The 13,759-nt window shown below is 34.3% G+C and overlaps 1 protein-coding gene across 1 annotated transcript; it reads left to right on the top strand.

The window, feature by feature from the left end:
• Window positions 1-9,000: 9,000 nt before the first annotated feature.
• On the top strand, window positions 9,001-13,719 carry LOC117344210 (perlucin-like protein). Its single transcript, XM_033906874.1, has 4 exons — window positions 9,001-9,200; window positions 10,962-11,053; window positions 11,454-11,544; window positions 12,719-13,719. Exons 1-4 carry the CDS (start codon window positions 9,074-9,076, stop codon window positions 13,000-13,002), a joined length of 594 nt encoding a protein of 197 aa, XP_033762765.1. The 5' UTR covers window positions 9,001-9,073; the 3' UTR covers window positions 13,003-13,719.
• The last annotated feature ends 40 nt before the right edge of the window (window positions 13,720-13,759 follow it).

The following is a 13,759-nucleotide window of genomic DNA, read 5'->3' as shown; positions in this document are numbered from 1 at the left end:
AGAAGCTTGTGATTTCTTTTCGAAAATGTTGATAACCCATTAAACCACCATGAATCAGTTTGTCATCAACCAAATGATTTCCTGAAAATATGTTCTTATTTGTGTTACGTAATGTACTTCAATGATGAAAATAATATTCAAATTTTAGGTAAGTAAAATTAATCTTATTGCTGAATTTAAATATTCTTGATCTGAAATATCAAAGAATACCAACCAAAGATTGTGCAATAGACACAAACGAAAGCACCATTAAAATATTAAGTTATTCATTGTTAGAGTTTATGCTTAATAAGGAACATTATGCTGTATTGGCTGTCCTTCTTGGACTCACCATTGATTGTAGAAATTACAAATGCTGAAGTTTAAAATGAGCCTGATTAAATACATAGTATTAAAATCATAGTATTAATCATGTGATATTCAAGATCAGTAAATAATTGATATTACAGATACAATAGAAGAAGAAGAAAAAAGTGCATTTGTATAAGCGAGGTTTTTTTTTTCCCAATGCGGTCTAGCAGTAAACTTTTTATCGTTTCAAAATGACCCCAAACTGAAAATAGAACTGATTAAATTGCTTTTGTTGTGTACATTTTATCTCGAGTTTCAAAGCATAAAACCATGAAATGTGCAGCTACTACCAAAACCATTCATTGAATTGTGACGAAAAATTAGCCGCGGGTATCCATGTTGGTAATTCTAACTCGTACAATGGAGAGGCATTGTAATGGATTTGACATATTAGTTATCTTACATGTAACTAGTATAATGAACATGTAAATTCAAATGAACTTTCGATGCTTTTAAATTAAATGGAACCTTTGAATGAGTTTGGTGTTTGTTTTTATTTGCAACTTTTACAAAGATTCTCATGATTTTTTCGTAAAGTAGCAAAGAACATATATAATAGTTTTCATGGGCGTGGCTTCTATAAGAAGAAGAAAACCTCTGGCTTGCACATAAAATTACGACCGTGTTGGGGGGGGGGGGGGGGGGGGGCAATATTTCAAGAAACCATCGAATATATATGTATATATATATCAGTAATGATCATATCATAAAATTCTTGTATTGAATAACCAAATTAGTTACTAGTATAACATGTACAACGCACTCGAAAATTTAAATATGTAGAAGTTCAACACTTACTTCAAACTCAGCAATTGTAGAACCGGCGATTAAAACCAGTCTAATTTTAGCTCTAGAAGCCCAGCTCCTGCCCTGAGTAACGTTACACAGCCACAGGACAAAGTAGGACCTACATGTTAAGACTGAAAAACATCCCAGAAAGGGCCAAATTACCTTGACATGGAATTGATTTCCCAGAAACAACATCTCAGTGGAATGACAAAGATTATTTGAATTTCCACCAAGGTAATTAGGACAAGAAGCGTTAGATGAACAATGCTCTGAAGAGAAACGTTTTACTTTTTAAAATCATCCGTTCGTTGTCCAGATTTTTGTTATCGCAGCAAGTCATACATGTGCTTATTTTATCAAGCAGACGGAATCGCCGAGACAATACACATTGGCTTAATAGAATCTCCTATAGATTGGAGACAAACAACATGCTGAGTATTGCTAAAGCAATACATGTCTCCTACCGGCCTCCGCTAGTTATTACGACTAGCTTCACAAGTATATGTATCTGAAAGCTTGATTCAAGTCCCTTAAGGAATGGAGCCTTTATAACGGTGGCAATTATTTTCTAGAAATTGTTAATGTGACCTCCACCCAAAAACCCTCACACTCATATTTGTCCATGATAATATGGTCCTAAATAAGAGTACGAAGTTTGATGAAAATCCATCAAAGAAACCTACTAGAGCACTGAAAATGATGTTCTAAGAAGACGAAAGTGACGACCTTGACCTGGACATAACTACGTCTGCGATACCATGGTTCTTTATAATTGGGTGAAGTTGATTAAAAAGTCTTCTAGGAATGTAGATACTAGAACGTTGACAAAATATTTGCTAAAATAGAAATGATAGCCTTAACCGTGACCAAACAGCCCCGAAACTCGTCCTAGACACAGGGGCTTGGCACGATTTTCCAAATGATGGTCTATATATATGTATTATAGTGTCAATATATGTGTCACTAAGATCTTTGTCCCGTAGAATGAAAAAAGTAATTAAAAAGAAATACATTTGTTTTCCCCCTCTGTGTTGTTCTTCCCTTGGCACTATAATACATATATATATGGACCATCATTTGGAAAATCGTGCCAAGCCCCTGTGGTCCTAGATTATATGGTCCTTTGTAAGTGTGACGATTTACTTAAAATCCCTCAAAGAATGACCCCCAACTCCATCCGGTCTCTCTCGATCTCGACTACCAACTTAATAATAAAGCAAAGACATCTCGACCATTGGGGTGGAAGCCCTCGGAGGACCTTTGCTTAAAACCATCAATAATCTAACCCCTAGCGATGAAGTTTCTTTGTTACAACTTCATTGTCAACCAGCCTGTAAATAGAGTACTGCGTAACCTCTCAGGTGTTTACAAATCTACACCTCCCACCTAGATTCACATATCTTTGTAATGACTAATAGGTAAGGTTTAGGTGTTTATCGATGTTTTTATTGGAGACTGAAGCGTAAAATTATAAATATTCAATCAGCACAGAAGAGATGATCTATGTAATTAACATTTTACTTCCTCTCAGTTAACGCTTTTTATCTTGCTGTTGGCGCTGATGTTAAGACTGATGATGGAATTTTCTCTCTTGAGAACAGGTAAGAATGTTTTTTCTGCGATGAGCACAATATACTTCATAATCAGTTGAACTCCATTTCGTTACTTCGTCACTCTTGCTTTTTCTGTAACTGAGTTTTCAACGAAAGTGTTTCTGCATCATTTTGAGTGACAGTTATTAAAAATAAGCGTTTAATACTAAGCATTAAGTTAAAAATTACATTTAAGAAAATAATATGAGTACTGTCTGTAACCATTCAGGGATGCACATTTACTTAAACCAATAAAATTGTCTTTCTTAATATTTATGTCGCAAAATATTCGAGTAACGTGTGGTGGTACCTATCTATATATAAGTAATCTAAAATGGTCGTTGATATCCTGACGTTTTTGTAATTGAAATTTCAACGAAAGCATTCGCGGAATTTCCAGGAAGCATCGTTAAGAATGACAGTCATTCATGATAAGTTTTTAATAAAATATCATTGTTATCGCAAATAACGTGTAAAGTCAATAACATTCCTGGAAAGGATACGAACACCATTTGTAACCATCTAGTAATGCACATTTACTTTACAAAACAGAATTGTCTTTCTATTTAAAATATTCAGGTAAATTGTGGCGGTAACTATATACATTTTTATGTTATTGTGTGTATGACCAATGGTATCTGACACAAAGCCTGGTCAAGAAAAAAGTGAATATTCAAACCTTTGCCTAACCAGAAATGTTTAATGCTCAAGGACTCTCAGCTATGGATTACAGACGTTTCCGGGCAGATATGACAGAAGCCTACCATGACTCATACTGGTACAAAGAGACACAACAAAAGCTCTTCAAGTCAAAGTCAGGCTATAATTATCAAGGAACACAGCAGTATAATCATTACCTGGGAAATTTTTCCTGAACACTCGATCAACAAGGAAAATGCGAATTCCTTCAAACGAAGACTGACCAACGCCGGGAAGTAGGGCAAGCCAAATGGTCATTTATTCAGTATAATATATAAGATATCTCATTTAATTTATAAGATATCTTATAAAATTGAATGAAATACTGGATCATCATTGCTCCACGACTAAATAAAAACTTGTCTTGATATATGGAAACGCATTCCCTTGAGATACAAGTCTTCTGAATTAGGTCTACAAATATTTCATACTTTTGAAATTGATGTTAATATAATCGAGATATCCTAATAAGATTATTATTATTGATGATAGACGGATTATATACCAATGAGGTCAGTGAGCTACGTTTCTCTGATAGTTATTATTTTGCAGTATATATTTGCTTTGTGCGACATTGAAAGGTCACGGTGATTTTTTGTGGATAATCCTTTAAATTACTTGTGGCTAAATTAAAATATGAATGTTCTTCCGTTTTCTTTCTCCTCAACTTCATTCCGTCAAATATGCATAATAATGTTATCAAGGAGTACGATAACGTGTCTAACACCCCACTGTGTGTCATCCATATAGGGAACTCGCTTTCTTTCGAGAGCAAACTAAAATTTCTATTTGCATTCGGAGTATTGCATTTCAATGAATAGTTCAGTGTTTCGTATAGGTAACATGGAACTTTTAATGACGGGATTTCTAGACATTTTTTTTTGTTCCTTGAAGACAGGACACTTGATTACCTTTCCTGATATCCAATATACTAACATTGTATATTAGAAGGAAGTCGTGTAAAAGTGGAGAAATGGTGTTAATCTTACTAGCTCGGGCTGGTGGTAATGCCCCTCTAAGCTAGTGGTACATGTAGGATGTTAGCGATAGTTCCTTTTATGTACCAGTCCATATAAATATATCCAAGCTGCACTAGAGTAGTCAATGTATGTTGTCAAGGTTGAACCTTTCTATTCTGGAATGTTCTTGTATATATAATGTGTCATGTGCCTTCTTTTATTTAATATCAATCTATATAACTCGGGGATTGAGATTCAATAGGTTGAATCCACTCTTTCTATTCTGATCAATACAATGTCTGTCTCATCTGTATTTCTTGATTCATCAGAAATTTCTTGCCGTCGAAAGCAGATGTGGACTTCATACTTTCATAAAGTATCTACATTTGTACGTCTAATGAAGTCAGGAATGGGATGAACGATGTATTAAAGCAGTAGCGAAGACCCCGTCATACTTTCCTAAGCAAGGGCCAAGCAATATTAAAAAATGATACTGGCTTCTAAAGAAAATCAAAAGTTTATACTCGATATTGATGACATGAGAGGGAATTATGAACAAAATAATCCTTTACACTGAGAATATTGAAAATGTTGTAAGGTCTGGAATAATAAACACGAGAGTCACATGCTTCTATGTGAAATTCAAATAACTTTACGTTCTCAAAAGAAAACATGTGACTACAATGAAACAACGAGGATTATAATAATCATCGAACTTGTCGACGTTCACATCCCACAATATATTATATATAACCATATGATATAATTTACATGGTCTTCCTCGCACTACATGTACCTCTCTCCGTTAGAAGTACTTTCCATGAGGGAATCATATAGGGAACAACCAACCAATTGAAAAAAAAAGATTTTTGAAATATCCCGTGTGTATAGAAAGTTGAGCCAGGGATGAAATGTCTGGCAGCCACTGATTGGCCAGTATGTTATGAAGTGAGAAAATAGATATGTAGCCTGATAGGTAACTATCAATAAGAAATGTTGATATGAGTGTTGTTAATCCGATTGAATTTTTCCCCAAAAGTTCACGTAATATTAATTAACAGGTAAACATTTAAGATATTTTGAGAATTTTTACTGCAAAATGCACCCATTTGCAAAATGGCTAACATAGAAACAATTTGAGCTAAAGGACCCAGCTTTTTTTTTTGATGAGGTGTTATATGAGACCCTAAACATTCGTTATAAACCATAATTGTCATATTGAATTCAAGAATTTGAATGAAATACTCCAAAACGTTAACACTTAAGTCTATGGAAAAACAATTGGTTGGTTGGTCCCTATAGGAAACAGGTCCTGTGATGGATTTGATTTCGACTGTACGTATGGTTTGTCCTCTGGCCCAGATTTGTTATTGTATCGATTTATTGGAGTAGATGTTCTCCGACTTCAACATCATGTCTTCAGTGATCGATTCCAATTTTCCGGAGTGGCGCCTTAAGAATAGCTAACAAAGTTAATGTGTATGTTTCATTATGAATGTTTAATAGAGCATTTTAACTATTCCCTGGGAAATTTCATTAACCTCTTCACGGGAGAAATTATCAGAGTAAACATGATGACAGGAAAACGGTGTCATCCTGTTTCTCCCAAAACTGAAAAATATATATCCTGTTTCTCCCAAAAACTTATGTAAACAATATAGGGAGAGTGTTGTTTTAACAGTTAGGTTGACTTCTACCTGTACATCAACGTTCCTGTTACCTGTACAGGTGAATTAAGGTGTCTATTACTGAATGTATCAGTTGACAAAGAAATAAAATAATAGATTTATCCATATATTCACAGATAGTTTGAATTTTAAAATAAAACGTGTAATTGTATTAACAATTTATGTATATAATTTATAATAGATTTATAGAAGTGATTATAATTGACTTCTTTTTAATAATATGATAAATTAATTAAAGTAATTGATATCTTAACATTTTTTTTATATATATCTTAACATTTTTTTTTTTATATAATTGACTTATTTTTATATTCAATTCAATTCTTTTATTTCTTTCGGTCGTACGGCCTATCAGTCACAAAAACATTGTACATGAAATACAAATTACAGCATGGCGTATACAACAGGAAATAACATATAGAGAATAAGACATCATAACTTCAATGATTGGTTAAGTAATTATTTCTTAATTTAGTAGCTTCATGTATATATTTTCCTAGAGAACACAGTTCCTTTACATTTTGTACTCTGAATAGCTGGATTAATTTAAAAACAAATGAGTTGTTCCAGTAATAACGCTTGATGTACCTTTTCCTTAAATTCTATAACTATTACATTCAAGAATAAAATGATATTCATCTTCAATTTGTTGTCTATTATTACACATATTGCAAAATCGTCTTAATCTTGGAGTATTATTATATCTACCAGCTTCAATATCTAAACAATGTACAGATAGACGTATCTTAGTAAGACAAATTCTATATCTTTTAGGAATATATTTGGTAAGATAAAAAGGTAATTTGAGGTTGATTTTTTTACATTAAATATTCTTTTGCAAAAATGTGTGTGGACCTTTTCAATGTCAATTGCCTTTGCCGATCCCCATATCTCGCAACTATAGCTTAAAATACTTCCAACATATGTATCGAAAAGATGAAGCATAGTTTCAATATTTAATTTCATGTGATTACATTTTGTAAAAAGTGCAAACATTGCTTTACGACCCTGATTTGATAGCTGTATTTGAATACTGTTTAATTATTATTAAATTTCAGATTCACTCCTAAATACACATAGTTCTGTTAATAATACATCATCCTTGCTTCATCTTTTGTAATACAGTACAAATAGTATACAGAAAGAGTAAACTATTGGTTTATTTATGATATAAATAGTGCTCATTTGTAATGTATGTATCAATGTAAATGTGGTGCTTATTATATTGTATTTTGAAGATAATATATAGTGCTTATTAGTTATCCATTGTACAAGTAAATCATATCATCAGTAAAAAGTACATATATGTGTGTAATATAAATGCATTATTTTTTTAAAAAGTTTTTGTAGTTATATCACCTATCTACCTGTATTTACCTTATTTACCTGGATTCTGCAATATATGAATGAGAGAGATAATTACCTTCTGTGTTAACTTAATAATTAGACCCCTGTGTAAACAAATCCTGTTTCTCCCAAAAAATTTACCTAGATTTTCAGTTTTGGGAGAAACAGGATTAAACCAAAACAAGAACCGTCTTGGAACTGTAAAGCGTGCCTATTGGTGACACATTCCATGTAATCTCAATTGATATCAAAAAGGGTGATAGATCATGACCACACACGAGGATAATTGATATGTTGTGAGCCTTGAGGTACTCAAGGATGTTCACTTTAAGTCCTATTTTCTCTGACTATATAGGGCCGTGTACCCAAGGACTGGTCTCATTTGGATAGTTTATATCGACGAGGTAGCACTCTAAAGTAAACACGACAAACAGCTTTTGCAAAATGAACAAAATCGGTAAAAGAACAGTGATCCAATATCTGCGTACAGAATTTAACGCATACGGATATTCATAATGATATGGTATCAACACTAGGCAAAGATGTCCCTTCATATGCTACAGTGAAAAGGTGGGTGACGGAATTTAAGCATGGCGGACAGAGCCTTGAGGATGACCCCGCCTTGGAAGGCCTGTCAATGTTGCAATCCCAGAAATGGTCAATAAAGTTTATGATATTGTTATGACTGACAGACGAGTCACAGAAAGATATATAGCCAGTAGATTTGGTATTCCACACGAAAGAGTACATTCCATTCTGACTTAGGATCCTGTAATGAGATAGTGTTCGTTCGGCCCGATGGGTACCAAGACTTCTGACAGTTGATCAGAAGCACACCAGGCGCACATTATCGCGTGCTAATCTTAGCCTCTTTGAGGATTTGTCACAATCGATGAAAGCTCACTAAAGGGGTGTTATTCCATCAGGACAATGCTCATGTCCACAAGTCTGTCATTGCCATGACTGTCTTTCATGATTGTGGCTTTTTGAATTAATTGAACATCAGCTTTATTCAACTGATCTTGTTCCCTCAGACTTTCACCTATTTCCAAAACTGAAAACAGCTATTTCAGGCACCCACTTTCAGTCCGATAATGACGTCATTCATGCAGGGGATGACTGTCTGAACAGCCAAGAAAAGGAGTTCTTTAAAAGTGACATTGAGGCCCTTAAACACCTCTGGCAAAAGTGTATAAAAACTGAAGAGAAAAATGTTGAAAAGTAATACAATATGTCTGGCAAAAAATAACCATTTGGTTTGTTGCCTTTCTATGCTTATTTTCTCAATTATTTCAAAATGAGGATGAAAAATGCCATATCTCTTTTTTTCAAAAAAATAAATAAAATAAACTAGTAAAATCATGTATCCATTTCTCGCAGTGATAGATCATCAAGAAGTATGTCATTCTTCTGGATAGGGTGGATGGGGAATTACACTGAAAATGTCAAAATCAGCATATTGTACTAATTGTACTGTTTACATTGTATATATATTTTTCATGCTTTTGCAGGTTTTCTTATCTATGTGATGGTTAGATATATGTGGTGCTTTGAGAGTTACTGGGAAGAATTCAGTTCGCTCCGGAACTACCTGCCTAACTCTGATTCCGAGTTCAACACATCAATAACATCAAGCCTTTTTGTCTGTATGAGTCACTGTTTAATGACGGACGGATGCTGCTTCATCTCCTACACAGTAACCACGTCTGAGTGCGTACGTCACCGGAAGTGGAAGGGATACAAATCTGGGATTTCGTCATCTTTTTGGAATCCTTGTTAGTTGATTTAAATCCCGTAATTGTGTTTGTTTTTGCTGAACATCCGTAGAGGATATATTTCCTTTTGCACAATAATTATAGTATATTTGCATCATGAAGGTTTAGATTTGTTGATTTATCAGTGCATCTTGTTTTCGTTACAACTGTCTCAATTTTTTATTTTGAGAACGAGACATTACTTAATTTTGACCCCATTATCATGGAGGATGTTCCTGCAGCAGAAAATTCTTCATATTGTTGAACATTTCTTTTTATTTCTGTACATTTTAAAAAATTTCCCGGACTCATTCAGCCCATAATCATCGAATGGTGGGCTTTTGAAGTTGATCTTTGTCCGTCGCCCGTCCACAAACAATTCTCACTATTTCTGGAGAATTGCTGAAAAGTTGCTTTCTAAAACTTAATCAGTACTTTACCCTTGACTCCTATTAGTGCCGTATGATTCTCTTAGGCTTCTGAAGATAGATTTTTAATTCTCTTTGAATATATATTTATGTAAGCCTTCATCGTCAGATTGTCAGAACAAAATGGCCGCCAGGATGCCATTTTAGGTTTAGACAGCTAAAATGTGTTATCGCTATTTCTTGAGAAGCACTGAAAAGATATTCTCAAACTTCACATGTAGAATTCCCGTAAACCATAAGCGTACACATTTAATTTTGAGTCATATCGAGAAAACACAATAGCTGACAGTTGGCGATTTTGTATATTGTCAGTTAAAGATTGCTATCGCTATTTCTCAGGAAGTTCTTCTGACAACTTTCTTAGATTTTCTATGCAGATTTTCCAAGAAAAAGAGAAAAAAAACGAAAAGTAGAGAAAAGATCAGTCTTACATAGAGTCAATAAAAATTGTTTTGGTTGTAAAATCATCACTCCATTTACCGGCATATTTCAGTCCAAAGTGGTTTAAACAAATGTAGCAATACACAGATATGTACAATGGCCATATCATAATTTGAAGAGTAGATACGACAAAACTCCGGCTAAATAAAAACAATCTCGGCGGGGCTTCTCGGGAATCTCATCAGAATCATTCACGAGATACAGACATGAACAATACATTATTTAAGCATTGATGTCATTTTTTTTCAGTTTCATAGGGGTATGAAAAAATTAATTGTCGTATTGTGACGTCACATTGGCGCCCATGTAGGGAGCCTTGAAATTTTTTTCATACCCCTATGAAACTAAATAATTGACATTAACGCTTAAAATTAATTGTCGTATTGTGACGTCAAATTTTTCGCGTCATTCTCGAAATTTCTTTCATAGAAGAATGAAAAGAATTTTTCGACCAATCACGTTTGAGTATTTACCATGAAAACAAAGAAAAAATAATTATAGTGGTATGAAAAAAGATATCAACCAATCAGAAAGCCGCATTCTGCGAAATTAATTATATCAGAATAAAAAACAGTATAAAATTACAAACCACACTTAGTACTTAATGATTCAGTTTTGTGGAGTATCGGAGAACCGTAAGTAAATAAATAGGAATTAAGAATTAGGGTTTTTCGAAATGACTTTTGATTTTATACGGAAATGTGGTTTGATTTTTGTAACTGTATTCTTCTACGCTTCGTCAGTAATTTAAGATATAAGCAAAGAAACAACAAATCATATATTAATTAAAGGTGGATATAGAAATAATAACGTGATTAATCTGCAACAACAAATGTTTTAATTTTCTTTTCATATTTTATTCCTAACCTGAATATGTTGTATTCTGACTGTCAACATATACGTCGTGTTGCAGTGACAGAGGACGGATGTCCATGTGGGTGGTACAAGTTTCAAACTTCATGCTTTCTCATTCCTGATGTACAACTCTCGTGGCATGATTCAAAGGTAAGCAAAAGTGTATTAAATGGAAACTGAATATTAAACAAATTTATATGAATTAAAGATACATTTGTAAATGAGTATTTATTGAATATGCATGTGTATTAATAACAATCTCTATGGTCTTGAAAGACTTCTAACTAAACATTTTCCCACGCTCATCGAATTATCAAAGTCAGCATTCGATACGCACATGCACATGAACATACAGCTATGATGTAGGAAAACCGCTTTAAACTTATAATTATTCTAAATAATGGTTCCCGGTTATTCCATTTGCACAATTTGAAGAAAATTCAAAAAGGAATATGAGTAATGCTTTAACAAAGTAATTATATATCGGCAGGGCTTGTACGAAAAACGAACGAATCTGATTTTGACGTTTTACACCATACTCGCATTGTAGGAATACTGTCAAAAACTGGATGCCAAGTTGGCCGAGTTGGATACTGAACCGAAGGATGTTTTTGTAGTAGACCTTATTAAAAAAGGAACTGGTACGTACATGTAGCTATAGTCATGACTCTCCTGCAAGTTTCAATGGAGAGTTTACGTAAGTTGTTGGTATAACTATCATTTAACATGGTCACAAGTATATAAAATATCTAGGACATTAAACAAAAGTATTTCATCGTTACGTATTAGGATTCGCAATGCAGAATTTGAAGCGCTTCTAACGAAATGCTAAAGTTAAAAAAAGCCGAATATCGATTGATCCATCACTTCCTGAAAATGTGAGGGTGCGTGACATGTGTGTGTGAAGGTGATCGGGTGAGTGTGTGTTGAAGTCCGTGTGAAGATATTTGATATTACATATTGCTAGACATATGCCGTTATCCGATTCATCGCAGCCTGTGCTGATGTGGTTGTACCGCTCTGGATGGCAAGCAATGGGCCTAACGTATGCGAAGTAGCCACCAACTGCTACAAGGAGATCCCGCTTCAAAATAAACATCTCGGTGGTGCAAAATCTCGGGAAAATTTCCGGCAATCTTCAGAAGTTGATTTCCGAAGATTGCTGGAAATATCCCCGAGACGTTGCGAATGAAACGAGATCGTTTATGGAACCTGCCGGTGGCTCCCGACTGAATTTAAATGTGGGATTTGTTTTACCGTATAGTCCTTGTCTTATTAACATATCCCGTAAATCCAGTCGAAATATGTATGGCTCATTATTGGGATTTCAAACTGTTGTGATTTAACGAATGCATATCCTTCTTTACTTTTAATTTCACAACAAAAATGTATAACAAACATTATGATTCATTACGTATGATGTCGTCTAGGACCAAAAATAAATGTACTAGTAAGTATGCATATCTAGTCCAACCCCGACTTCGCAATGGTAGAGCATGAGCATGTCTATATATGTCCCTGGGTAGGGAAATCATATTTGGCCTGTCGGGTTGGATAGGGTAAAGTTCGCAAGTTGTTTAACAAATACGTTAGCTTTTATATGTTAGAGCAACCAGATACAAATGTGTGATGAATGTGTAGTTACAACAAACAAACAACCAACCAACCAACAAACAAAACCAAACACAAATAAAAAAAAAATGAAAGATCAAAAAGATGGAATTACCTATTTTTGATTATAATATATTTAGTCCATGACATGTAACATGTTTTGTACTAAACCTGTGACACCGAGTTGAAGACTTATTTTTGTAGAAAAGCGAACCTGGATTGGTGGATCTGACATCGATAAAGAAGGCAGCTGGACCTGGAGTACTTCCGGTTCATTGTTGAACATTACACACCAGAACTGGGCTAAAGATCAGCCGAACAATCAACCAGTTGATAGTGACTGTTTATGCATTGGTACATGGTATAGATATAGATGGGACGACAATACTTGTACTTATACTGGCGCATTTGTCTGCGAGAAAACTGTGAGAAACCGACCACAATACATCAAAAGCCATGCATTGAGTGAGAGCAAGGCATTGGGCTGAACGACGATGGCTAGATAAATCAAATGCTTTCTTATTGGGGTCGTCGGCGTATAGCTCGGAGTTTAAAGGTTCAAATTATGGTCTCTCATATAATATTTGTCCCCCGTTTAACAATACCAATGGACAGTAGAGTATGCGTCCCGTATACAGTCCAAGATTCGAGTTTTGCAATGATCCTACAATATTTTGTATTTCTGATTCTCTATATGACTCATGTGTGTCTTAACAGATATAGATATGCAGTAGCGTGAAATAGTTCGCAATTTGGAATCTTGCATTTGTATTTTTAAATTCTTTCTATCAGTTAACCGTAGCGTCACTTGCAGAAGGGATCCTGAAGGAATATCTAGCCTTTCTTCGCGTAGTTTTCAAGTAATTTACCGTTGTGTATGTTGCAAGGAATTGAAAGAAACAAAAAATCAAAATTCTTCAACATCATATTCCTCTGTATGCTTAGCAAAGTAACGTTAGAATAGAGCTGCAAAAATACAAATAAATAAACAAATAACATGTAGTAAACAAATAATATCTAGTGCATGGCAACGGAAAATAATAAATAATATGAAAAGGAACTTCAAAACCAATACCTTGCAGCTTATTGCAAAGTTTTGTTAAAATGAACCTTATTTGAAAAAATACACTGTGAAATTATATTGTGCAATTTAGGTTTACGAACACCATTATAATAGATTTTACTGTTTTACTGTATAAGCAATTGCTTTGTCATTACCCCCCCCCCCCCCCCCCCCCCCCTCCT

The sequence above is a fragment of the Pecten maximus genome, chromosome 15 (assembly GCF_902652985.1).
Source record: "Pecten maximus chromosome 15, xPecMax1.1, whole genome shotgun sequence".
Taxonomy (NCBI): Eukaryota; Metazoa; Mollusca; class Bivalvia; order Pectinida; family Pectinidae; genus Pecten; species Pecten maximus.
This window is presented reverse-complemented; position numbering and strand designations above follow the sequence as displayed.

Coding starts and splice junctions, on each gene's coding strand:
- LOC117344210 (XM_033906874.1), top strand. CDS start 9,074: ATGAGTCACTGTTTAATGACGGACGGATGCTGCTTCATCTCCTACACA. Junction 9,201..10,961: donor GTCATCTTTTTGGAATCCTT/GTTAGTTGATTT, acceptor GTCGTGTTGCAG/TGACAGAGGACGGATGTCCA. Junction 11,054..11,453: donor TCTCGTGGCATGATTCAAAG/GTAAGCAAAAGT, acceptor CTCGCATTGTAG/GAATACTGTCAAAAACTGGA.